At 39.7% G+C, this 26,416-nt stretch overlaps 1 protein-coding gene across 1 annotated transcript in view; it reads left to right on the forward strand.

Annotated features, from left to right (window-relative positions):
- The window catches only part of LOC121029879 (uncharacterized), a 158,122-nt gene that overhangs the window by 54,441 nt on the left and 77,265 nt on the right, over nucleotides 1-26,416 (forward strand). The window contains exons 16-26 of the mRNA XM_040474338.1: nucleotides 1,448-1,648; nucleotides 2,362-2,483; nucleotides 4,505-4,733; nucleotides 8,088-8,290; nucleotides 10,572-10,727; nucleotides 12,847-12,940; nucleotides 13,643-13,780; nucleotides 19,201-19,358; nucleotides 20,428-20,539; nucleotides 21,921-21,970; nucleotides 22,341-22,517. Of these exons, the coding sequence (XP_040330272.1) occupies nucleotides 1,448-1,648; nucleotides 2,362-2,483; nucleotides 4,505-4,733; nucleotides 8,088-8,290; nucleotides 10,572-10,727; nucleotides 12,847-12,940; nucleotides 13,643-13,780; nucleotides 19,201-19,358; nucleotides 20,428-20,539; nucleotides 21,921-21,970; nucleotides 22,341-22,517 (1,640 nt within the window). The remainder of the gene's footprint in view (nucleotides 1-1,447; nucleotides 1,649-2,361; nucleotides 2,484-4,504; nucleotides 4,734-8,087; nucleotides 8,291-10,571; nucleotides 10,728-12,846; nucleotides 12,941-13,642; nucleotides 13,781-19,200; nucleotides 19,359-20,427; nucleotides 20,540-21,920; nucleotides 21,971-22,340; nucleotides 22,518-26,416) is intronic.

Genomic DNA, 26,416 nt, shown 5'->3' on the forward strand with positions numbered 1-26,416 from the left:
AATATCATTTAACATTTTTACAGAAAAAAAAAAATTGAATGGGATGTGAGTATGTCTTACTATAGTTGATATAATGTGGGATAGGGTCTCCAAAAAAAGATTGTCTAAGCCCTATGAAGGCCTGAACAGTAATCACACTGTTCAGAACTGCTTAATTATCTTGCCCTTAGGTCCCTGTTTGGGATTCCAGCCCAGTGATCTCTCAAGAGCCTTTTCCTGATTAGCACCATGACTAATTACACACAAATAGAATTTACACTCAGAACAGAAATTTCTTACGCTCACAGACAAATGTAAAAGCAAAATAAAGAACATCTCTCTCTGGATTCTCACATTAGGAACCCTCTTCAATGGTTAGTGTCTGGAAGCTTTCTTTGGTTTTTAGGAAAGGCTTGTGACCTCCACTGGAATTAAATTAAATTAAATTAAATTAAATTTAATTTAATTTAATTTAATTTATTTTATTTTAAATAAATTAAAAAATTAAAATAAATTAAACAATTAAAAAAAGAAAGTAATACAAATAATTTTTCATCAAATTATCAATAATCAAAGTATATAAATGATTTTATACACTGCAACATTCCAATAAAATTACTAATTCTCGGGGCGCCTGGGTGGCTCAGTCAGTTGAGCGTCCGACTTCGGCTCAGGTCATGATCTCAGGGTCAGTGAATTCGAGCCCCATGTCGGGCTCTGTGCTGACTGCTCAGAGCCTGAAGCCTGTTTCAGATTCTGTGTCTCCCTTTCTCTCTGACCCTCCCCCGTTCATGCTCTGTCTCTCTCCGTCTCAAAAATAAATAAATGTTAAAAAAAAATTTTTTTGTTTTTTAAATTACTAATTCTCACTTCTAAAAAAAAAAAAAACAAAAACAGAAAAAGAAAAGAAAATCTCCCCCAAATGCCTTTCAGAGCTCTGTACACCAGGCCCTTCCTAGCAATTTCTAGGTAAAATTGAGCAAACTATTAAAGAAAAGGGGTCAGAAACGAGGATAAGGAGAGGAGGCCACCTGCCTCCATTTGGTCAAAGAGTAAAATGGAGGCAGGAGAATGAGCCTGTGGAGAAAGGTGTTACAGACAAATATATTTGATGGAGTGACATTGCATGCACCGTCTCATTAGAGCTTATCATTATCACATGTTATATTATTCATTATTTAAGGCTCCTTTTATTTGTGGAGAGTAGGGGAAGAGGGGACACAGGCAAAACTAGTGTCCCTTCCTTTGCCCTCCCTCCCTCTGTGGGTTTACTAATTGCTCTGAGTCGCTTTGGTGCTGCAGCTGCCCGAACCAGGCCGGGGTACCGCGGTACCCCTAGGTTCTGAGCGGTTTCTCCCCTGCTGATGCCCCGGGGCTTTCCAAAGCATGGAGTGGGTGGGGCCTCACCTCTCTTTGCTGGGCCCTACGGCTGCCTCTGCTGTTCCCTGACTAGAAACCTTATTTGCAGCTTCTTGACAGTTACTTTGAGGCCTACCAGCACGTGTTGGACCCCGAGGAGAGGTTTGCCTTAGCACAAGTGATCACTGACATCATGCACAGGTGCCCAAGGTTTGATTTCAGCCACCCTTATTTCATTAAGGCCTACAAAGATGAATGCACCTGCCTGAGGCTTCACTTGCAGCTGGTGAGGGGCATCCTCAATCAGCACGTAAGTACATTTGGATTTTAAAATAGTACGTGTGAGAAAGTGTTTTCCTTTCATTGCAGGTTCAGAATCCAGGTTTTCTAGGGCAGCACGTTGAGCATGTTTATTTGTAAGCTCATTTGCATTGTTGAATTCCAAGCATAACTACAGTCTTAAATGGAAGTTTCCAACCCTAATTACATTTAATGGTCTGCAAAGAATAGACAAGTTATTTTCACTAGATGATGGAGTTTATTGGTACTGAAAGGAGGACTAAACATACCCCTTTACAAGCCATTAATGTATAAAGTTGTGTTTATTAATTTGTTTTTAATGCTGTGGCTATTTTTAGGACACTAAAGGAAAAATTAGTGTACATCCTCTGGGGAAAAGCCAGTGGCAGGAAGTAAGCAAGGGATAAATTGTTGCAGTGCGTTTACCTGAGACCTGGTTAGATTTTTTTCCTTGTAGTCAATCATTTGACAACGAGAAGTTTTCCTGGGCCTCTTAAGATTGTCTGAACTTGGTTGCCTTTTTTTTATTGGCTGATCCCAGGCTCAGACTGAGACACCAGCATGTCTTCGTGTGAATGGATCCTCAAAACCATGTCTGGGTGAAAATCAGTCAAATAATGAAGGGACGCAAAGGACTGCTGTTCTTCTCATGCCAGGGCTCATAATTCACACCCATGGGAAAGTTTAAGTTTTCTAATTTTAACTTTTATGTTACATTTCTAGATAGAGCGCCAGCGGGAGTATGTCCAGAGGCTTTGGCAAAGAGGCCATCCAGATGATAGCAGTAACTTTGGACTTCCCCTTAACATAATTTGCAAACAACTTATTTCCATCAACAATAGCTGGTATGGTGCTATTGTCTTTAGACATTTTACATTTAATCTTTTAGATAAGTTAAAGGGTATGATGGTAAGTCTAAATACTATTCTATAAAGTACCTTTCAAGTGTCTGGGGAGATGAGACAAGTAGATATAAAAGCCACAGAAGAGGGATTTTCTTGCGTACTCAATACCCATTTGCTTTGTAAGTAATAAAGAATAGGAGGCTAGAATTTAAAAGTTAAAACACTGGGTGCAGAATCTTTATTCTCTTGAGAAGCTCTATAAGAAAGAAAGAAGTTGTTCTTAAAAATGCCATCAGAGGACTTATTCAGAGGTGCCACACAAGCGGACATGCATGAAACTTGGGTGTGCTTAAAAGTTTCTCAAAAAGGAATTTCTTTAGTAAGTGTCACCATTTCCGCAAACTCGCCTTGTGATCCTCTACCCCTTTAAGGAGCAAACTAAATTTCCTAAGATCACTCAGAGAAGGTATACCCCCATGACATGCATGCAGTTTGAGCCACCCCCTCCCCGCCATTCCTTCCTTGCCTTTGAGAGTGGTAAGGGAATCAGGAAGTGGGTTGCAAGCCCCAAGTTGGTCTGTATGGCCCATGATCACAATCTCTATTGCCTTCAAATGGGTGGAGAAATCATCCAGCTCCTTTCAACACGTCACAAATATCTGCTGAGCCACCTACAAGTACTGGGCACTGTGCAAGGAGGTGAGGACACAGTTGTGAACAATAGAGGCATGGCCCTGTGCTCCCATCAAGCGCACAGGTCAGCAGTACAGGCGCACTTTCACTAGGATATGGCCGCAATGGGCTATGGTATCTTCTTGGGGAGTAGCAGGATGCCGTGGGATTTCGTAGCTTAGATTCTTTTTTTTTTTAATTGTTTATTCCTTTTTTGAGAGAGAGAGAGAGGCACAGATCATGAGCAGGGGAGGGGCAGAGAGAGAGGGAGACACAAAATCTGAAGCAGGCTCCAGGCTCTGAACTGTCAGCCCGATGCGGGGCTCGAATTCATGAACCGTGAGATCATGACCTGAGCTGAAGTCAGACACTTAACCGACTGAGCCACCCTGGTGTCCCTCGTAGCTTAGATTCTAACCTTATCCCTTGAGAAAGAGCCCTGGGAGTTCCAGGCACAAGACTGCATTTTCTCCACAGACCTTTCTAAGGACTGATTTCTTCTCTGTCATAAGATTGAGACATCAGCTGTCTGTGTGCGGCTCGCTATGGCAAGAATCTACTCTTGAGGAAATGGTTCTTGGCGGAACATGCTAGGGCTGTATGGATACCAAGACCTGTCAGAACAGTCTCAAAAGCAAATGTTATTTGCTTGATGAAATTCCTTTCCAGCCCTAGGGTTGTAATTTTTAAGATCTAGAACTAAGAGGAATCCCATTTGCACAGATTTAAGAAGTATTTATGTTCTTTAGTTCTATATAGGTATAGAAAGGCCCTTGACTTGTGCTGTATCCTCTATTTTCAAAGGAATACCCACAGACAAGCACTTTGTTATTTCTGGCTTCATCCATTTATAAAATAGAACCTTCTTATGGCAAACGTGAATGATTCTAGCAGTTGTGTACAGAATTTAAAATGTGTCTTTGTTCATTAACATTTTCAGGGAAAAGGATAAAGACTCAGGTAGAAAAATAGAAAGCAATTATGGAAATTATGTATTTAATATTTAGTCACTGATAAGTTATTTTGTTTTCAGATATTTGACTAAATGTTGATTACTGGAATGATTATAGGTTTGCCATATACAGTTTAAGAATCAGATTGGGCTTTTAGAATAAATTCTTATGGCTCCCAATTTTAAAAGGGTTCACATTAAAGCAAAGGGCATGTTACATAATCTGGTGGCTTCCCTGGATGGCCTCTGAGGCCCCTTTAAGCTTCCAATTTTTTATAATGTCCTGGATTAAAACAGCTGTTTTATTGGTCTTAAAAAATGTAAAATTCAAATGTCTTTTGAAACAGATCAAGTTCTTCACTGTGTAAAATTGTCATTGATCCATCCTCTTTTCAAGCCCGTCTTTGAAAAACATGTATCTGCTGGAGTTCCACCCTTCCCTGGGCCTGGCATCGCTCATCCCCCGATCTCTTGATCACCTTCTCCAGGAGGCCCGTCACACCTGCAGACCCACATCAGCCAGCAGCCTCACCTTGCTGGAGAGACGCGTGCTGCAGCTGGCCCTGGATATGTGGCTCACACCGGCCCAGCCTGAGTCCTGGTACAGCACACGTCTCCACAAAGATGTAGGTTCTCCGAAAGGGGAGATGGGGGAGCTCCTTGGCCAAGGGAATGTTTCCAGGCAGATGTTACTACTTAACTTTGTTTTTCTGTTTGGCTCTATTCCTCCCCTATTTGGCCAGAGACAGATCATAGTGCTGGGCTTTGCCAACATTTTTATGTAATGGTTTTTTCATTTTCGGTCAAAGTTTCTATTTTATCAAAATACTGCTACAGTTAGAAGGGAGATATACATACGTATGTGGGAGATGTTTTCTGGATTATTTATATTTCAACAATACACATTTTTAATTTAAAAGCTATGTATTTTATTTGCACTAAAGCTCTTCCTGAAATTCCCTCTTTTTGTCCTGACCTGAGATCTGGTATGAGAGAGAGAGTGGCTGAGTGAGGAGACAGGGACCTGGACTCAAGTTCTGCCCTGCCATTAACTTGCTGTGTGACTCTGAGAAAGTCTTTGAGCCTCCCCGAGCTTCTTTTTCCTATTTTGTAACCTTATGTTTGTGTATTTGAGGGGAGGGAGATGGAAATGAGCCTGATGGTCTCTAAAGCCCCTTTCAGCTTAGAACTCTATGGTTCAAACTATGGCCTAATGATTTACTTAGTATTTGTAGTTAGATTTTAATTCTCTTCTTTTTCTGTTAAGGCCAGCACAGTGGAGCCTATATTTCCAATCTGACCTTACTCTGTGTGGGTACATGGTGTATGATGAAGGAACTTTCAGCTACCAAAAATCTCTCTTCCATGCATCTGCCTTGACCTCCTATCCCCTCCTAAACTAAAATTTTATTTTATTTTAATTCATTTTAAATCGATCAAAATAATGTAATACAGAATTTTAGCAAATGAAAAAAGCAAAAGAAAAAAATTACCCTAAATATAATCACTCAAATGCATTCACAATACTTTTCTGAATTCAAGCATTCTTCATATGTGTATTTTACATAGTTATAATCACATCCTTCATCCACTGCTTTTCATACACTTAATACACTGTTTTTCTCAGTTAACATTGTATTATATGTTTTTCCATTTTGCTAACTAGTCTTTATACTCACCTTTATGGTTATAATTCCCTTAAAGGATGATCATAACTTTTCCACCTCTTTCCTTATTGTTGGACATTCAAGTAATTTCTAATTTTTCATTGGTATTAAAATTGTTATAATGTATGTTTCCATACTTACAGATTTTTCTATATTTTAAATCAGTTGCTTTGATAGATTCTTAGGAGTGGAATTACTGAAACAAAATTTAAGTCTTTGGATGCAAGTTGGCAGATTGCTTCTCAAAAGAGTTGGGACAAATTATAATGCCACCAACAATTTGTAAGAGTACTAATTCTGCCACACTGTACAGTATTAAGTATAAGCATATGTCTGTGTGTGTGTATATATATAAATAATATATATATGTATATGCATGTATTTATATATAAAGCATATATACAGACATATGCTTTATATATATGTATAAAACAGGTGGCATTGCCTTGTTAATTTGCATTTCCTTGGTATTTGTTGAGACTAAATATCCTTCCAAATGTCTTGTTACAAGTTGTATTTTTTTGTGAATCTTCTGTCTTTCCTTTTATTTATCTCTTAGAATCCTAATGTCATTCCTATTCACTTCCATGAGCTCTCTTCAATAAAAATTTTAACCCTTTGTCCATGATATTTTCTGCAAATATTTCTCCCAATTTATCTTTTTCTGTTTTATTTTCATAGAGTAAAATCTGTTGATCTTTTCCTTTGTGATTTCTTTTATCTTCCTAAATCCAGAAAGCAAATCATCTTCCACATGTTTTATATTTGTCTTACTTTATTCTAATTTCTTAAGTCTTTATTTTATTTTAAAAATATTTAACTTCTTTAGTATTCCACCTGGAGGGAGAGAGAAAGAGAGATGAAGATGGCTCAAAATTGAATTTTTCCTGGGGCACTTGGGTGGCTCAGTCAGTCAAGCATCCAACTTCGGCTCAGGTCATGATCTTGTGATTCGTGAGTTCAAGCCCTGCTTTGGGCTCTGTGCTGACAGCTCAGAACCCGGAGCCTGCTTCAGAGTCTATGTCTCCCTCTCTCTCTGCCCCTCCCCTGCTTGCTCGCTCTGTCTCTCAAAAATAAATAAATATTAAAAAAATTTGAATTTTCCCCCAAATTACCAGTCATGTATCTATTACCATTTACTGCAGATTCTTTTCACATTGTATTATGTTACCAGATTTTTTTAATGTATTTTAAATTCTCTTATAACTCACAGTGAGTATTTGAGATACCTCCCTAATTTCCCATTGATGCCATATGCAGTTTTAATTATTCTTACTTTTGAAATGTGTTCAAATTTGGATCTAGAAATGTTAAATACTCAGATTAATCTTTTGTATTAGGCCAAAAAATGGGGGAGACATTGTCCTTAGAAATGAGTTTCTAATAGGAATTAGTTTAATAAAAAATTTTTATCACTTTGGAAGACTTCAAGAATCTAGAAATTGCATCGTCAAGTAGAAAAGGCCTTTGGTGGATCAGTGGAGAGATAAAGGAATCTGTGATAGAAAAGGCAGATAAGGGAGATAAGGCAGAAAAGGTAGATAAAGGAGCCAAGCCAGCAAAGGCAGATTTGGGGGTCCCCAAACTGGGTCCTTGCTGGGAATGGTATACGAGGGTGTAGCAACGATGTCAGAGCAGAGGAGCCCCCCGTGGCAGGAAGGCTGTAAAGAGCAAGGAGGTTATTTCAAAAATTGCCCGGAACATGTAAAGGCAGTTTAGCAATACTATAAAACTACTGGACTGGAGTTAGGAAGTGTAAGTTTATTCTTGGTACTGCTGTGTGACCTTGGAAAGTTTCAGGGTTGCTTCAGATTTCTCAGTAATAAAATGGAAATGATGGTATCTGTGACTCCTACTTCATGGGGATCTTGAGTTCATGTACACGAAAACACTTCGAAATTTTGAAATTGCACTTAGAAGAGTTTATAGGAAATTATTCTTATTATTGGCTTCTAAAATACTTGGAAAACATCAGATTCCTACTTCTATTCTTTATTTTGGCTTAAAATATTTATAATAATGATAACAGCAAATACTATGTACCAGGCACTTTTGTATATATTAACTCAATGAACTCTCTCAATAACCTATTTAGGTAATTATTGTCTACTTGTTCCTCTTAGGTATTGTTATTATTCTTATCCATCCTTTACAGATGAGGAAACCGAGAAATAGCAAAATTTTGTAGCTTTTAAGTGGCAGAGCAAGGACTTGAGTCCAGGAAATCTGGATTCAGAGTCTGTGCCACTGAGAGTGTTTTTTCTTAATATGTGAAATTTCTTTTTTTATACTTTAAAAAGTATTTTCTTTCAGCTGTTTTCAGCTAAAGTAATGGGAGATCCCTTTCTCATGGAGGAGATAGGTCTGCTTGCACTCAAGTCCGCAGCAGACGAAGGACAGAACCAAAGCCAAGATTCTCACATGCTGCTCCTGGAGACATTTTCCAAACTTCTGGAACTTGTGACCCTCCGCCACCGGCTGATAGAAATGAGTCTGGAGAGTGTACACTTAGCTCGGTCAGTACGGGGACTGAGGATCCAGATGGGGGAGAACAGACCATAGGTGTCCCTGCCTACAAGCCTTGCTCCCTCTGTGCCCCAGAGCAGTCAAAGCAAGCTTTCTAAATGGCTGAAATGACCACCTTCCCCACTTTTTCATTCTCCACCCAGGCCTCCCCCTCATGGCTCTCTGACCACTCAGCTAGGCTAGGCCCTCCTCCTAGACCTGGGCTTCCTCTCTATTCAGCACATTGCCTTTCAGTTAGATGCTTAATACTGGTTTATCAGTTTTCCTGCTAGTGTAAGCTCCCTGATTGCAAAAGCACTGTCCATGTCGGTTTCCATGGTGTCCCATCACCTGGTATGAGACCTGACTTATACTCAACAAGTATTTACTGGATTTGCTCTTAACTATGATGAAGTTGAATAGCAGAGCAGAAGCAATAGAAGGATTAGAGAAAGGAGAGGGATGAGTTAGTGACAGTATCCAGGCCTTACAGAGGTTTGGAAGGTTAAGCAGGTGGGGGTGGGGGGGTGTGGAGAGAGAGAGAGAGATAAATGAGTTAGGTTTTAGGTATGAGTGTGAAGTGATGCAAAGACATCCAAGTGGACATGTTCCATAAGCAGGAAAAATATGGAATTAAAGGGTTTGTTGCAAACATGTATGAGTTCCCTTGTGTTCTAGTCCCCCACGAGAGTGCCTATATACCTGAAGAGTGCAATCATCTACCACAAACCATTACCAAGGGCCTGCTATGGCCAGGGTCTGTGCTGGGGACTTTATGTGTACTCATTCATTTAATTTCCAGAATATTCTTAATAAGTAGCTTACTAATATTTTACCAGCAAGGAAGTGGAGGCTCAGAAAGGTAAGCTATTTGCCTAAGATCACATACCTAGAAAGTAGTAGAAACAGAATTCGAACCATGAGTCAAGATGTTTATTAACCTTTATGATACTACCTCCTCATAATCTTTGATCCTTGATCTCAGGGATCTCACAATTTAAAAGTTACTTCTACTATAGTTTAATATGCTATTTTAGTCATATAACCAAAATACTATGGGAACTCAGAAAATGGAGTGTTTCATTCTTTGTAAGCGGGTCAAGGAAAGCTTCATAACAGAGGCACTATTGAGGAACAAACTGTCCTCTGGCAGGTTCATATGTCCAAGTCCTCAGTCCCAATACATCAGATTGTGACCTCATTTGGAGGTAGGGTCTTTACAGAGGGAGTCAATTTAAAATGAAATTATTAGAGTGGGCCCTCATCCAATATGACTGGTATTTCTTATAAGAGGAGAAGACTTGGACACAGACACACACAGAGAAGGAAGATGATGTGAAGACACAAGCAGAATGTGGCCATCTATAAACTAAGGAGAAAGGCCTGGAACAGATCCTTCCCTCATGGCCCTCAGAAGGAACGAACCCTGCTAATACCTTGATCTCAGACTTCCAACCTCCAGAACTGAGAGACAAATTTCTGTCTATAGTACTTTGGTACATCAACCTAGCAAATTAATGTAGGTGCCTTTTGAGTTCAGCCTTAATGCACCAATTTCTGAAAATGGAGAAATGTGTGAGGATGTGGGTGAGAGAGGAGTGGAAGACATTCTAGACTCTTAAGGCTGAAATGCCAGAGGTGCATCTGAATGGAGCCTTGCTGCAAGCCATGTAAATGTGGGAGTAGAGCTCAGAGTTGGGATAGGACAGAGGTATGGTCATAGGCTCTTATACTAGGGGGCTATCATTAGGCCATGTAGTTGGAAGACAAACTCCCCAAGAAGGGGACAGAGAAGAGGAGAAGAGGACCGGGTTTGGAACCCCAGGAAATACTAGAATTTGAAAATGAAGAGGAAGAGAAGCCAGTGCGGACTGAGAGATAGTGGTCATGAGGTGGGAGCATGGAGATCCTGGATCCAAAGGAACAAAGGTGTTCCTTGAGGAGAGGACAAAGACCAGCTGTGAAATGTTCTGAGAGAAAATAGTGAACCTTGTATTGAAAGCAGTATTGGTGACCTCATGAGGGCTCTGAGGATAGAAGCCAGCAGGAAATGAGAGTTGAGGAAGTGTCCAAGCACATCTCCTCCTACTTTAACTGCTATTTTTAACTGTCATAGTGTAGAGTAGACACAAGACCTTTGTGACTCATTGACTTCATTCCGGACTTGGCTTACTATTGTTTTGACTTTTGCTTTTGTGCTTATTCAGATTTTTTGGGTTTTCTTACCACTTACTTTCCTTCTAGTGGAAAATAATAGCAAATGCTCTTGGCTCTTTATCCTCCCCCCTTTAGTCTCTATAAGGAACTGGCATGGGAGATGGGTTTTGAAGAGTACCATTTGTATCTGAGGCCTGTTCATTTTGAATTTGCATCACACAAGGACAAAGTGGACCATCCACCTCCTGTTTTTATCACCTCTCTGCTGGAGGACAGTGATCGAGTGGACAGGTGAGCCTTGAGAAGGTCCAAGTAAAAAGAATGTAATGGTAGAATGAATGGCCAGTGAAAAATAATTTCTACCACCACTGGACTCACAAATGCAATTGTATTTCTAAATCCCCCCTCTTATATTCTATCTACTATGATGCCATTCTTTTTTCCTTTTTCTTTCTTTCCTTTTTTAATAAGGCAGGGGAAGAACTCAATGAAGGGGGATAATTGAATTTAAAAACAGCAAGCAATGGAAGAATCGGATCAGGGAGCTCAAATGAGATAAGATCACAGACTCAGCAGCACAGGTTGACTGTGTTGCTTCTAGGTAGAAAGGCGTGTGAGAGTTTGTCTCATGGGGCAAGAACCATGGATCAGAAGTCCAGATCCCTTCTCTCACTTTCCCTGGGACCAGGAAGAAGTCAGTTAAATTTTTTGAACAGCTTTTTCCTTGAAACTCTAACACAATGTACAAATCTAACATGTATGGCAGTATCTCAGTCAGATTCTTTTGTTGACCAGCAACAGAAGTGGACTCAAACCCTTGAAACTTCTTCATGCCCCATATGTTCAGCCCATTGCCAGAAAGAGAACACTCTTACTAGTAACAGATCATGAGTCTATAAGTCAGGGAGAGGAATCTTTTTCTTCCATGCAGGATCAGCCTTTGATATGGGCTGAGGAGAAACGTCTGTCTCCCTCTTCTTTCCTTCTTTTCTAGTCTGCCCTTCCCCTGAGGGTCCTTTCTTTCTATCCCTGGAGATTCGTGGTACTGCCCACCCCCCCACCCCCCCACAGGAAAGCAAAGTTGATTCCAAGGAGGAAAATTCACCTTTATTTTGCTAGTGTGGATCACTTGTCAAAATTTAACTTTGACGTGTTGATATGTTAAAGGTCTCCTCTTCTCCAAAGAGACCTTGGGCTGGGTTAGGATGACAGAATATGGTATCCCAGAATTTCTCAACCTTGGCATTATTGAAACTTGAGACTGGATAACTCTTGTAGGGGGCTGTCCTGTGTATCAGAGGTTGCTTATCAGCATCCCTGACCTACCAGATGCCAGTAGTACCCCTTCTCCCCTTTTATAACAACCAAAAATGTCTCCAGACATTGCCAAATGTCCCCTGGAGGCAAAATATTTCTTGCTCTATCCTGTCATGCTAGCTAAACAAAAACAATTTGTCATAAGTATGTAGAAATGTCTCACAGAAACTGAAGGCAGGAAGTGTGAGCAGGCCTCAGGTGAGGCTGGATCTCCAACCTTGAGCCAAGTTATTCTCTGGGTTTTTACGGGGCCTCCTGCAGGAGCTGGTATTTTACACTGATGTAAAATAGGGCATATTTTTGTTCAAGTGGAATCAACCAATCACCAGAAAGTGCCCAAATGATCTGTGGCCTGGCCAAGCTGTGACTGGTTCTCGCAACAATGACCCAAAGATCTTGCAAGATCTGAGGAGCCTTCTGAATTACCAGGGGAAGGTTTATGCACCCAAGGATCTTGTCTCTTGAGTTTGCATTTATTTTATGTATGTTAACTCCTTAGAGTTGCCACTTTGGAGTGATGTTATAACAACATATATCAAACATGAGCATAGTGACTTACATTTTAAAAAGCACATTTGTTCATATTATCCCACTTAATATCTCCATTTACAGATGAAGAAACTAAGATTCATAGGTATTAAATTACTCAACAAAGCCTCATAGGTATGGACAAAGGACCATATCCCAAGGCATAAACATGGTTGCAAAGAACATTTAGATGATTGTTGGGGCAATGGAAGAGAGCAAGAACTGGAAAGCCTTTAGGGAGTGGAGGAAAGGGTTCAAGTCAGTGAAGAGGCTGAGGACATGAGGTCGAAGGTAAGAACAGAAACAGGATAAAACAGTGGAATGGGGATCAACAGAAAAGAATTTGGAGTAGGTGGTCACCACAATGAAACTGAAAGGAGATCAAGTCCAGTAAGGACTGAAAAGACCTCTGAGCCCTTCGGTCTTTGGGCAGAAATATCAAGTCTTGTATAACATCTGCACTCGGATCACCTAGAACTGATCACATGCCATGCGGTCCCATCAGAATGGGCATCTCTTCACTAAATCATGGTACATCAAGACAATGTCATGTTTCTTCTTGCAGATATTCTCCTACTACTCTTGTGTTAGCCATCTCTGAGGTGGATGATAACCAGGTTGGCAAGTTTAGCTTTTATACAAAGGAAGCCATCCTTAAGGTAAATTACTGTTTTTAAAGAAACTAAAGTTAAACAATTTGCTCATGTATTTCTTTAAAGAAAATAATATTTAATTTATATAAGTTCAGCTCCCCTGTGTAAGAAAAGCTTCTAGCCTTACCTTATTTGATGTGCACATTGGCCTGGTTTAAACCATAGAGACTGCAACACCCCATGCAATAACCACTGCTAGCTATCTTAAAGAAGCACATGTAGTGAACCATCTTTGTACCAAATTTTTAAAATATGTACATGTTATTGGAGATTTTATTTGATCTTCTTGAACTTGGTGCTGTTTTTTTCCCCCTTCCATTCAGATGGATTTCTTTGCTTCTGTGTGAGTATGTGTAGGTTTGTATTTGCACGTGTGTGTTTTAAACATTAATCTAATTTTGGCAGTTTTAAAAGTTTGCCACTGAGCACATGTTTGCTAGTTCATCAGAACCTACTCATCCTTTTCTGACCCGAAACCTGATGGTGTCCAGCTATAGAGCAAATCAGGCCTGCAGGCTGCCTTCATGGGATGAAATGGTGCTTAGAGAGAGACTAGGTTCAGTCCCATGTCTGAGGAACAAGGATCTCAGCACATCCGTCAGTTGGATTCATATGTTTACATGTTAAATAAGTGTTGATCTCAAACCCTCAACTTCACCTCTTGCTTTATGGCAGAAATTCCTAATATTTCACATTTTCTTCCTTTAGCTCTTATTCCATTCAGGAGTGGAAAACATGCAAGTGACCCTTGCATGCCAAGCTGCTCAGAAAAATGCTTTGATGGTGGCTGTCCAACAGGCATCCTTCTATCACACGTCCCGATGGGGCTGTTCTGCTGATGTGAAGGTCAGCTTGTAAGATAGAGAGCCCTGAGGCATGCTACTATGTGCCAGCTGATGCTAGGATACCCCTTCCATTCCTAGCCTGTCCCCTTCTCTCTTCCCTTCTTTTCTTCCTCCCCTTCTCCCCTTCCCTCCTTCTCTTTCTTCCTTCTTCCCCTTCTTGTCTATCTTTTTATCTTCTCTCCTTCCCTCTTTCCCTTCTTTCCTTTTTTTTCCTAATGTGAGTCAACACATGACCAAATCTTTACAGGGTCTCTTAATTTCTCGTGATTTGTTAACAGTTTTTCTCTTTGTATGTAACTCTGTAACATTGACTAGTTAGAATCATCCAACAGAAAATATTGTACTTCTACCCCTACCCTTTGTAGAGATATGATTTTATTTGTTTTGTTTTACTCTTCCTGCATTTCTTTTTGTAAAAATCAACAGAGACATTTGTCCCTTCTTTTTTCTACAAAAGGTAACAAACAATGCATACCCCCTTTCCCCCCTCCCCAGATTTCGTAGGTTGTTTTTGAGATATAATTCGCATAACATAAAATTTACTCCTTTAAAGTATGTAATTCACAAGATCATGCAACCATCACCACTATCTAATTCCAGAACATTTTCATCATTTTCAAAGGAAATCCTATACCCATTAGCAGTCAGGCCCCATGCCCCCCTGTTCCCTCAGCCCCTAAAAAACAGTAATCTACTTTCTGGCTTATAGATTTGCCTTTTCTGGACACTTCACATAAATGGAATCATTCAACATATGGACTTTTATATGTGGATTTTTTCACTTAGCATGTTTTCAAGTTTCATCCATGTTGTAGCGTGTATCAGTACTTCATTCCTTTTTACTGATGAATACTTCAGTATATGGATATACCACATTTTGTTTATTCATTCTTCAGTTGACAGACACTGGGTTGTTTTTACTTTTTGGCTATTATAAATAATGCTGCTATGAACATCCATGTGCAGGTTTTCGCAAGGACATACGTTTGGAGTTTTACTAGCACTTGTTATTGTCTCTTTTTTATTTTTGCCATCCTATTAGGAGTGACATGGTATCTTGTTGTGGTTTTGATGTGCATTTCTCTAATTAGTAATGACACTGAACATCTTTTCATGTGCATATTGGCACATGAGAGAAATTTCTACTCAAATTCCCTGCCCTTTATGTCAAATGGAATTTGTCTTTTTATTATTGAGTTGTAAGAGTTATTTATATATTCTGAATACAAGTCCCTCATCAGGTATATGATTTGCAAATATTTTCTCCCATTCTGAGGGTCATCTCACTTTCTTGATGGTATCCTTTGAAACAGAAGCTGTTCGTTTTGATGAATCCAATTCACCTATTCTTTCTTTTGCCACTCATTCTTTTGGTATCATATTTAAGAAACGACTGCTTAGTCCAGAGTCACAAAGATCTACTCCTCTGTTTTCTTGAGTGTTTTGTAGTTTTAGCTCTTGCATTTAGCTCTTGCATGTAACTATTTATGGTTGATTTTTGTATGCCGTATGAGGAAAGGGTCTAACTTCATTCTTTTGCATGTGGTGTGCTGTCCCAGCACCATTTGTTGAAAAAACTGATCTTTCCCCCATTGAATTGTCTTGACACCTTTGTCAAAAATGAATTGGCTTGAAACATAACAGTGTATTTCTGGACCCTGAATTCTATTCCATTATACTATATGTCTATTTTTATGTTAGTACCACTGTTGTTTTGATTGCTGTAGAGTTGTGTTAAGTTTTGAAATTAAGAAGTATGAGTTCTCTAACTTTGTTCTTTTTCAAGATCACTTTGGCTATTTTGAGTCCCTTGAATTTTCATATGGATTTTAGGATCAGCTTGTCAGTTTCTACACACACACACACACACACACACACACACACACAGAGCACCATTTGAGATTTTGACAGGGATTGCATTGAATCTGTAGATCAGTTTGGTTGGATACTATTGCCATCTTAACAATATTAAGTCTTCTGATCCATGAACATGGATGTCTTTCTATTTGTTTAGGGTTTTTTTTTATTTTTTTCAACAGTATTTTGTAGTTTTTAGTGTATAAGTTCTGTACTGCTTTTGTTAAATTAATTTCAAAATATCTCTCATTCTTTTTATTATATTGCTGGACTTCTTTTCTTAATTTCATTTTCAGAGTATTTATTGCTAATGTATAGAAATACAATTGAGTTTTGAATATTGATCTTGTATCCTGCAAGCTTACTAAACTAGTTTATTAGTTTTAATAGTTTACTTGTGTTTGTGTATTACTTAGGATTTTTTATACACAAGATTATGTCATTTGCAAATAGAAATAATTTTACCTTTTCCTTTCTAATCTGGATGTCTTTTATTTCATTTGCTTGACTAATTGCCCTAGGTAGAACTTCCAGTACAAGGCTGAATAGAAATGGCAAGAGTGGGTATTATTATCTTATTCCTGATCTTAGGGAGAAAGCTTTCGATCTCTTACCATTAATTATGATGTTAGTTATGGTTTTTCCATAGATGCCTTTTATAAGGTTGGGGCATTTCCCTCGATTCCTAATTTGTTGAATGATTTTATCATGAAGGGGTTTGGGATTTTATTTACATATATACTCTTTTGGATTTTGTTTTTTCACTTAACAATATATCCTGGGAATCACTCCAAATCAGTTCATAGGGATTTTTACCCAATTTTTTTAAACAATAGTATAGTTCTCATGTGTATGTATATTCATCAGTAAAGTTAAATATAGTTTCAGGAAATCAACTTTCCAAATGGCCTTAAACATTCTTTAAGTCTTATAGATTCTATATAGCTGCCCTAAATATACCATATTTATCCATTATCACATTTGTCAGCTTCTATCTATTTCTACTCTTCATGTTAATAGGAGAGTACAAATTTATGAGTATGGCAAGAATACTCATTCCTTGCTTCTACTGCTCGATAATAATCCCCATAAAATTAAATACTGAAGTAGGAAATAAGGATACAGTGAGTTATATTGATTTTTAAAAATTCAACCCCCAAAATCTTAATTCAGTACATCCTGTAAGTTAGGTTCATCAGATAATACTGAGGAACAATTCATGCTCTTAAGGAACTTATAGACCAGTGTATATAAGGCTGACAGACTCACAAAGGGTTTAAGCTCAAGGTATAAAAGAGGTTCAACAAGCTATAGAAGAAATTTAAAGAAAAGAGAGGTCACATCTGGGGAACCAGGAAGGGCAGCCTAGAGAGGGGGCATTTGGGAAAACCCAAAGGATGAGCTTTTTGACAGGCAGAGAGAACAGCTTCAGATAACACAGGCATGGAAACAAGAGAGGGCAGATGGGTACTAGATAAAAATGAGGAGCCCAGCTTGACCATCACTGGTGGTTTTCATACATAGTTGACATAGGAATTCTCTATTCAATTACTTTAATCTTGTAAAGAATACCAGTATATAAAACAAATATAAGTGGAGTTGTTCTTGTTGAAATGGAGATTGAGAGGATTATGAGTCACTCCTTAAGATCTATTCAAGAAGCAAATGTTGAAAGTCACTGGATAGGGCACGGGGCATGGGTGTAAAGACATTAGGGATATCTATATCAATATTGGTATCATTATAGGTATATGGATATATTTATATATGAATATATAGTAATATATTCATATATAGAAATATGTGTGTGTGTATGTGTGTGTCTGCTTATATGCTTTCCTATAAGTGTGGGACAGAAAGATGGCTGATGGTATAATAAGAAGGAATAACGATGGAGACAATGAAAAGGAACAAGAGGAAATGAGAGAAGGGAGGAGGGAAGGAAAAAGACAGAGAGACAGGAAGGAAACAAAATTGTGCATTTCTACCAAAGCCAAAAGAGGGGAATGTTTCAAGAAGAAATGAGTCACCAAATAAGATGTACAGATGGTAAATAAGCACAGAAAAAAAGTGCTCATCACCATTAGTTATTAGAAAAATGCAAATTAAAACCTCAATGAGAAACTACTACCCACCCATGAGAATGGTTAAAATTTAAAAGACGGGCTGTTTTGAATGTTGGCAGGGATGTGAAAGGTATGGAATTCACATACACTGCTGAGGGAAATGTAAAATGGTCAATCACTTTTAAAGACAGTTTGACAGTTTCTTAAAAAGTTAAACATACACTTACCATATGATCCAGCCATTCTACTCCTAGGTATTTACTCAAGAGAAATGGAAACCCATGTTCATACAAAAACATACACAGATGTTTATTTAAAATAGCCAAGAACTGGAAATAACCCAAATGTCCCTCATCAGGTGAATAGATGAACAAAGTGTGGTACATCCATACAATGGAATACTACTCAGCAATACACACAAATGAATTATTGAGATATGCAACAATATGGGTGAAGCCATACAAAAAAAGAGTACATACTGCATGACTCCATTTACATAAAATTTAGGAAATGCATTCTAATCTATAGTTGCAGAAAGCAGAGAGCAGTGGTTGCTTGAGGAAGAGGGCTGGATGGGAGGGATGGTCATTATTTTGATTGCAGAGTTGTTTTCATAGTTGTATACGTAGGCCAAAACTTTCTAATTGTACACTTCAAATATATGCTGTTTATTAAATGTCAGTTATATGTCAATGAAACTATTGTTTTTAAAAGAAGAGGGGGAAAAAATAACAAGTTGAAAGTTGATAGAGTTAAATGTAGAGGGAGGAACCAGAAGAGCAGGGATGAAGATGAGGTCATTTGACATCCTCAAAAGCTCATTGCCAACTGAGAGAGAAGTTCTAATGGGGCTGAAAGCAAGACTTGCTTGAAAGCAAGACTGTCCAGAGTTAAGGACTGAGAGGGTGATAGACGTATAGAAGCAGTGTGTGTTTACTGCTCCTGCATCAGTCCACCTATGTTGCCACAACAAAATACCACAGAAAAGTTTTTCTTCCACACCCTCCCTTCCCCTGCCCTTTATCGTTACATTGTGCATGACAGCATATATAACCCACCTCCATTTGCTTATGCTGAACCACAATGAGTACCCTGCCTCGGTTTTTCAGACCTTGCAGCCATGAAATCTACCGGCAGTATTTCTTAACAGGCCACTCTACACAGAGCACTCCAACTAGCTAACTTGTAGAATGGAGAACTTTTTTCAGGGCAATTTAGACAACTGCACTTTATTCTGGAAAATAGTTACACTTACTCCCTCACCCTTAGATTGTACAAAATCTCTTTTCCCTTCCTTTTCTTACTCTCTCCTCTTCTCCCCTCGGTTTCCCTTCTCTTCTCTCCCTTCTACTCCAACCCATCCCCACCCCACATACTCAAGCATTTACATGTGTTTGGGGTCAGTTGCAGCTGTGAGATAATTTCACAGCGAGTACTACAGAGCTTACAAATCCAACAAACTTAATAATTCCATTCTCTTCGGTTTAAAACATTTTAGGAAACAAGTTCAGATCTGAGAAATCATGGTGGAATGGGTCCAGCCAGAAAAAGAAATTCCGGAATTGTGAATGGCATAGACAACTTGCAGTTAGCCCCAACTCCTAAAGTTCCAGACACCCTCACTCATCCTTCGGAAAGATTCCAGGCTACCAAAAGGTACTTCACTAGGGATTTGTTTAAAATAACAAAAGTGTTCTCTTTTAAATCAATTAATAACATAGTATTTTGGTATTGAAGGATGCCTAAGTTCCCAAAGTGACTAGCACGTGTTTAATTTTTAAGACCTTGTGATGAAGACCTTGTATGAACACTAAGTAGGCTCAACTTCTTCCAATATACAGTTTATGAAAGACAATTATCAATGGTTCCTTACTTCAACCCCTTTTCTCCTCTCTTCTCCTTTTTCCTCCTTTCTCTTTGTCTTCCCTCTCTCTATATTTTTCAAATATAGACAGAACACAAGGATCTCGGCCTCTCCAAACTTTCCGTGTTTATCTTAAACTGAAAAACACAGAACTAACCTTACTATTCAAGGGTTTTACTATTGCTTAGAATAATATGGTGCTGCATTATCAGAAAGGCACAGCCTCTACAGAGAGATGGCTGTAAATCAGGGAAGTCCTATTATGTCTTGACCTCTTTTCACTAAGACAGAGAGAGATATTTGTATTTGATAATAAATATTCTGACTATTTCCAATGATAGCTTAATTCTGAAAGATTTTAAATGGAAAAAATAATAAGCAAAACTGCTCTATTACCCAAGATGCCATTAATTTGACACGTGGCCAGAGTTCGAATAGAGTTCACAGTCCTAACATGTGGGTGGAACATTTAAGACCAATATGTCTAGCCAAGAGGACCCTTGAGAGTCCTCTTCAGTCTAGGGACCCCTGCAGTAGAGGCCAGGAGGGCACAAAGGGACCTAGGTAGTAAAAACACCGAGCCAGGCAACGAAGTTTGGAACAGAGGAGGGATTGCTGACACATGCTTCAGGCACATGGGAGCCCCAAGGAGGGTGGGGACACATCAGCATCCCCAGTGGCTATAACTGTAAACATTTGAAGAAGATGAAAAGCATGGAGACAGAGCTACCAGCTCTTCTGTTGCAAGGCCCAGTATCATCCCCAGGTATACCTGTCCTCCAGCAAGCTATTGAGTTGTCTTTTTATAATATGTCCACTTACTTGCTGCCTTGGGCTCAGATGTCTCTGTTCACTTGTCAGGGCGCCAGAGGCTTTTGTGTCTATTCAACTAGAAAAGGTGGGGCTGCGGGACATGATGCTGAACGCCTTCCTCCTCAGGAAACAAACGTTGGCTGACAGAATGAAGAACCATGTGAGTTTAGTGAGAAGGACACATTAAATGAGTATAAAGCTCTCATTGTGTTTTACATTTGAGCAAATAAAAATTCTTCACTTGTAATCTGTTGCTTTCAGCCTATTTGGATAGGACTATTGAAAATATAAAGAACTATAAAAAGGGAATTCAATAAGAAATAGAGAGGAAGTAATTCAAGGTAATTGCAGTCTACTTTTAAAAATATGTACACTTTTCCAAGACCACATGTTATTTTGTCACTTTCTAAACACAACTAGTTTCAACACCTGCTCTGGAACATTAGCCCACTCCTGAATAACCCACAGGTGTTCAGGGGTTTAGACAGGTGAGCAAGGGCTCTTACTATCGAATTTATGTGTTATCTGGTTTTCCAGATGCTAATGCATGTTTTTATTTAAGGGTTTTATGCTAGCATAATCTATTGGAAAATATTATAAAATTTAAGCCTTTAATCAGTTAAAAGTATTGCTTAATTTTGTGAATATCATTTCATTACTCATTAATGTTTTTGAGGAGGAAGTCATTAGACTAATATATAGTTATTCGGGAGATAAATCACAAGTCTACAACTCTAAGCTTTTTCCCTATCTGTGACTGAAAAGGAAAGACTTAAATTTCCCTAATCCAGTTCTACAAATGGGATGTAAGGGAGGCCAGACTTCTAGATTACTGCTGAGTAATAATGGAGGCAAAGGACTCCTTTTAATAAGTAATTGAGATATTCAATTGTCTTTTTTACTACAATATTCAAAAAATATTGACCAAGTGAAAAACGTTATAGCTCATTAACTGCTCTTCAGGATTATCCAATGCCTGTCAGATTAGAAGACACAAGACTCCTAGATCAGAGACAAAGAACTTTATGACTCACAGCAGAGCAAGTGACATGAGCTTCATGTTTCTATCAGTTCCCTCTGCCTCCCAAGTCCCAAGGGGGCAACATGGAGGAGCCTAGATTCATGCACTGGGTTTTTGTCACAACCAATGGGTTCATGACACTGAGCTTGAGTTGTCACAACTCATTGGGTTCATGACACTGAACTTGAGGAATCCACCTCTTTTTAAATGGCAAGCTTACTATTTTTCCTGGAGGGAGACATTCCCTTATCCCTCGAGGTTGCTCTTTACAAACAGAACCCTGAGAAATGGCCCAGGTAAAGACTAGTCAGGGTCTTGCATTCTTGGCATACTCAGCAAGGTCTACAAGAAGGAGAGAGAACCACAGAGGCTCACAGCAAGTTGGCCTTCAGAAAGAATATCTCAACCGCATGGGCTTTTCCTGCCTTAAGTTTGCTATAAGTATGTATACATGTACTAGGATGGAGAGTTTTTATAGCCAGCCTTCTAATAGAAGAACTGTCATTCTCTTTTATCGCAGGATGAAATTGGTAAAGTCAAGAGAGACGTTATAGTTGAATACTGTCAGAAGTAAGTATAGTATATATGAACAACATATGCTGATTTCTCTGACTGTGAAGTCAGTAAACTGCAGTGTTACACAGAAATCCAGACAATGAATCAGGTGGTTGGTTTTTAAATAAACACACAATTCTCTTGGGTAAAACCAAACCAAACTATCCTCTGACACACAGAAGAGCATCAGAAGCGAATGCCAGGAGGTGCTTTGAAGAGGTCCATGCCTCTGCCTTCAGGCAATAGCAACCTGACCCAGATAGAACTTTCTTCTGGATGAGGTCCTCTATTCTCTTTGAAAGGTCTTTCAGGGAAGTAGATCTTTCTGGGAATGACACAAAAACGTTGGTTCACCTTCTGGATATCATCTCTTCTGACTTTTCAGACTGAACTGCCGTATGTCTCACTATGCTCTTCGGGGTCAGATCATGGCATACTGCAATAGCCTGAGAGCCCTGCTGGAAGATTTCCCTGCTATCAGGGACACCTTTTTCATTGTGGGGCAACCACGAGAAAAGAAGGGGTTGAGAGACTCCAAGGAGGGCCTCAAGGCTGACCCCAGGTGTGTAAATTCCTTTAGAGCTTTTTACTCCCAGCGGCACCCCACCCCCCACCCCCACACACCCTATGCCTCCCAGGGAAGAAGGAAGAGACATGTTACATTTGGTATGGGAATTGCTTTCTTTACTGCATTTGACCTTGGTCTTTTGGTTCAGAAGGGCAGAAGAAAGAGCTAACACTCCAAGAATAACAGTATCTTTGTATTTGAACCCAGAACAAGTTCTGTGTTTATGGGCTATTTCACTGCTTTTTCAATCTATGTAGTTTTGTTTTCCCCTGGAGATCCCAGAGATTTTCACCAGTCACACCCTTTTACATAAGCCAGCATCTAAAATGAGCAAACAAATAAGTAAACTTGATCTTGAGCTGTCCTGGCTTCAAATATTTTACCCAATGGAGCAGAAGGAATAAGAAACACACCCCCACCCCCCCACCCCACACACACAACATTGATACCCCAGTGGCTTGGATAAATCTGTCCTTCTGTATTTCTCTTACAGAGAAAAAAAAATGCATGTAGAATGGTATTAAATGATAAGAGCAGAGCTGCTCCCATACTTCCTTTTCATGCCTTATCCAGTTTCTCAATTATTCTTAACTCACCTTGCCTAGAGTTCACTCAAGTAGATGGAGGAGTTAGCATACCTGTGCAGTCAGCAACCACATTTCCTTTAAAAAAAAAAAAAGGTGGGGGGTATTACACGGTTATGCAGCCTCCAAGGGGGAGCAAAACATCCTGTAGGGTAAGTTTGTTTCCTCCTTACTCTTTCCCATAAGGTACAGAGCTTAGTGCCAAGTAATAGTGATATTCAACAAATAGGATCATAGAACAGACAGATGAAAGGGAATTGAAAGAACATTTGTATCAGACCACTCTTTCGCTCACGTATTTCTTCATGCATTATTTAACTACTACTTATTTAGTGCTTACTTAGTACCAGACATTTCACCATGTGCCAGGGTTACGAAGGTGAGTAAGTCACGGACTCTGGCAGTAAATTCAGTCTAGTGGGGAAAAGCTCTGTGAACAAAAAAGTAACTTCAAAGATTTTAAAGATAACCTGCTAGAGTTATGCGAAATGTTCTGTGAGGACGCACAAGAGGGAGTGTTTAACTGTAGCCCAGGGCCTCAGGGAGAAATTCAAAGAGGAGGTGACAGGGCGCCTGGGTGGCGCAGTCGGTTAAGCGTCCGACTTCAGCCAGGTCACGATCTCGCGGTCCCTGAGTTCGAGCCCCGCGTCAGGCTCTGGGCTGATGGCTCGGAGCCTGGAGCCTGTTTCCGATTCTGTGTCTCCCTCTCTCTCTGCCCCTCCCCTGTTCATGCTCTGTCTCTCTCTCTGTCCCAAAAATAAATAAAAACGTGGGGAAAAAAAATTAAAAAAAAAAAAAGAGGAGGTGACAGGTAAGTTGGAACTCACCAAAAAAGAGGGAGGAATGGTAGAACAGGCTAGAGAGCACTGGAGAAGGAACAAACTTGAGTTTGTAAGCCCTTGACTGACTGACAGCTGGCTACCAAAATAGCGACCAGGCCTACCTTATACTTATAAGGCACCCAGTTTGTGGATACCAGTGTTTGTCCCATGAGCTCAGCCAGTGCATTCACCTGGGTAGACTTGAGGATTTACCTAATGGAAGAATGCATTTAAGGGAGGGGTAGGGCAAATATACCTCAGCAGACTGACTATTTTGCTGAAGGGTTTGACTGGGCACCTGTTTCCCAATGAGGCTGAAGTGTCTTTCTCTCATATGAAAGATCACAGGACAATCCCCTAAGATTTCTTAGTTTCATTATTTCATCTACCCACTAGCCAAGGAAGCCATTTGTAAGCCTAATCTATGTTTGGGATCAAATTTTTAAAATAGTTTCCAGAACTCTAACCACAAGTTCACTACATTTGTGTTTAGGAAGTCTGTTTTTGTTTCTGATCTGTTTTATTTGAAGCAACCAAATGAGGTCAGGAAGTAGAAAAGAAAAAAAAAATCTCTCTAACTTGCAGGTCTTGCTCTATTCCTTTATTGCTTATTTTAGATGACTGTGTGTTTCCTAAAGATTAGGGGAAACAGTCATTTAAGGGGGAATGAGCCTAGCCAGTTAGTGTGTGGTAATTTCATGGCAGGGTTTTGGTCAATAAAAGTGTGAGCAAAGTGAGCACACACCCAGAGTCCAAGTCCTAGTCAGGCAGTGGATGAGCAGTGACTGATAATGATTCAGTATTTTTCCACTATACCTGTGTCCTGCTCCCTAAACTATCTAGACTTTAACATGTCCCTTTTACTGCACCTCAGAAAATGGAGCAATAGAGAAAGGAACTTCTGTCTTTTGTGGAAGTTTTGTAAACTTGAAGTAGTATAGAAGATTATTTCTAACTCCAAAGTCTGTGGTTCCAAGTACTGAGTATTCATAAAAATGGACATCAGCCACAAGGAGGTAGAGAGAACCATGGCCTGGGAGTTAGAATATTTAGGCTTTACCCAGCTTAGTCATAAGGTGCCCTGATGTCTCAGGCAAATTGCTTCTCTTCAATCTCTGAACCTCAAACTCTTCTTCTGATGAGTGAGGAAATGGAAGCAGCTCTCTGAAGTTAAACATGCTAAGATCTTTAGTGTTAGGGTGTCTAGAGGTTGATTCCAAGGAATGGAACTGCTATGTAAAGACTTCCCAGAAAGGGACCATTGAAGAAAGTTCATGAAATGATAGATGGGGATCACCCCAGGGCAAGTTTAACTAGAGATGTCCCCAGGACAGGGTTGGGGAATGAGGGTCATGGAAGACAGAGGTCCTCACTCACTGCATTCCTAAAATATGGAGTTGGATTAGGTGGAAGATAAAAAATAAGTTTTCTTTTAAATATCAGTTCTAACAATTAATGCCCTGCTGAGGATTCTGAGATGTTCCAAGCTTATGAGAGTGTTGTAATTGATTGGCGATGTCTGCCATGGCCAAAGACAAGGGAAAGGTGGCTTCCCTGCTTGTGTTTGCCATCCCTTACCCAGAAGAACCCCATGCATTTGGTAGGTTTAAAATTCTAAGACGCTACCTAATCCTTTAAAGGCTGTAATGTACTGTGTTTAGTTTTAACAAAGACTACCATATCCTCAAACCAAAGTCTCTCTAGAAGAGGAGCCAGAGGGAGTTCTCTTCCCAAGAAAGATGTCCGTTGAGGGCTCCTTGCTCTTCATGGCTCCAGAAGAGACTAGAATCTGGATACTGGGATGATGCTTGGCCACTCTCCAAGAGCAGTTGGCTGATGGAGGAGTGAAGAAGGGAGAGAGAGAATACTAACATTAATCGAACCCTTACTGTGTGACAGGTAGAGCCACCATGATCCCATATGGTGCTTTATGGACATTAGAAGAAGGCACTCCTTCTTCTGGGCAGGGTGTAGAGCTTGGCAAGCAAAAGATAGGCTGGATATTGACCACTGCTAGCTGCCTCAGGATACAACCTGAACAGCAGTACATGGCAACCTTGGTGCCAAGTGCTGTACAGCAATGGATAGACATGGTTCTTGCCCTTCAGACAAGGGGAAATAGGTAATTACAGTACACTGTGATAAAGAATAAGATATGATAAGAGTATAATGAAAGTATCCATCAGGAAATGTTCAGTGTTATCTAAAGGATTGGGGAGGTGGGGATGGGGAGCAAGGCAGGCTGCAGGGAAACGGGGATACTAAACCTGGGTCTTTAAGGGTGGTTGGTGTTTCAAGTGGACAAGGAAAAGAACTTCAATTCAAGCTGGGAGAAAGCACAGAGAGGTGGACTCTTGAGTGGCTCCCACCCAGGGTATGGGAGGATGAGCAATGGGAAGTAAAATGTACAGAACAATGGGCAAGATCCAGAAGTCTGGTGTTTGTCTTTCAACAACAGGAAAAAGGGGAGCAAGCTACTGACACTGTA

This window comes from Herpailurus yagouaroundi, unplaced genomic scaffold (genome assembly GCF_014898765.1).
Source record: "Herpailurus yagouaroundi ecotype Mexico unplaced genomic scaffold, PumYag 139, whole genome shotgun sequence".
In the NCBI taxonomy this organism is placed as follows: domain Eukaryota; kingdom Metazoa; phylum Chordata; class Mammalia; order Carnivora; family Felidae; genus Herpailurus; species Herpailurus yagouaroundi.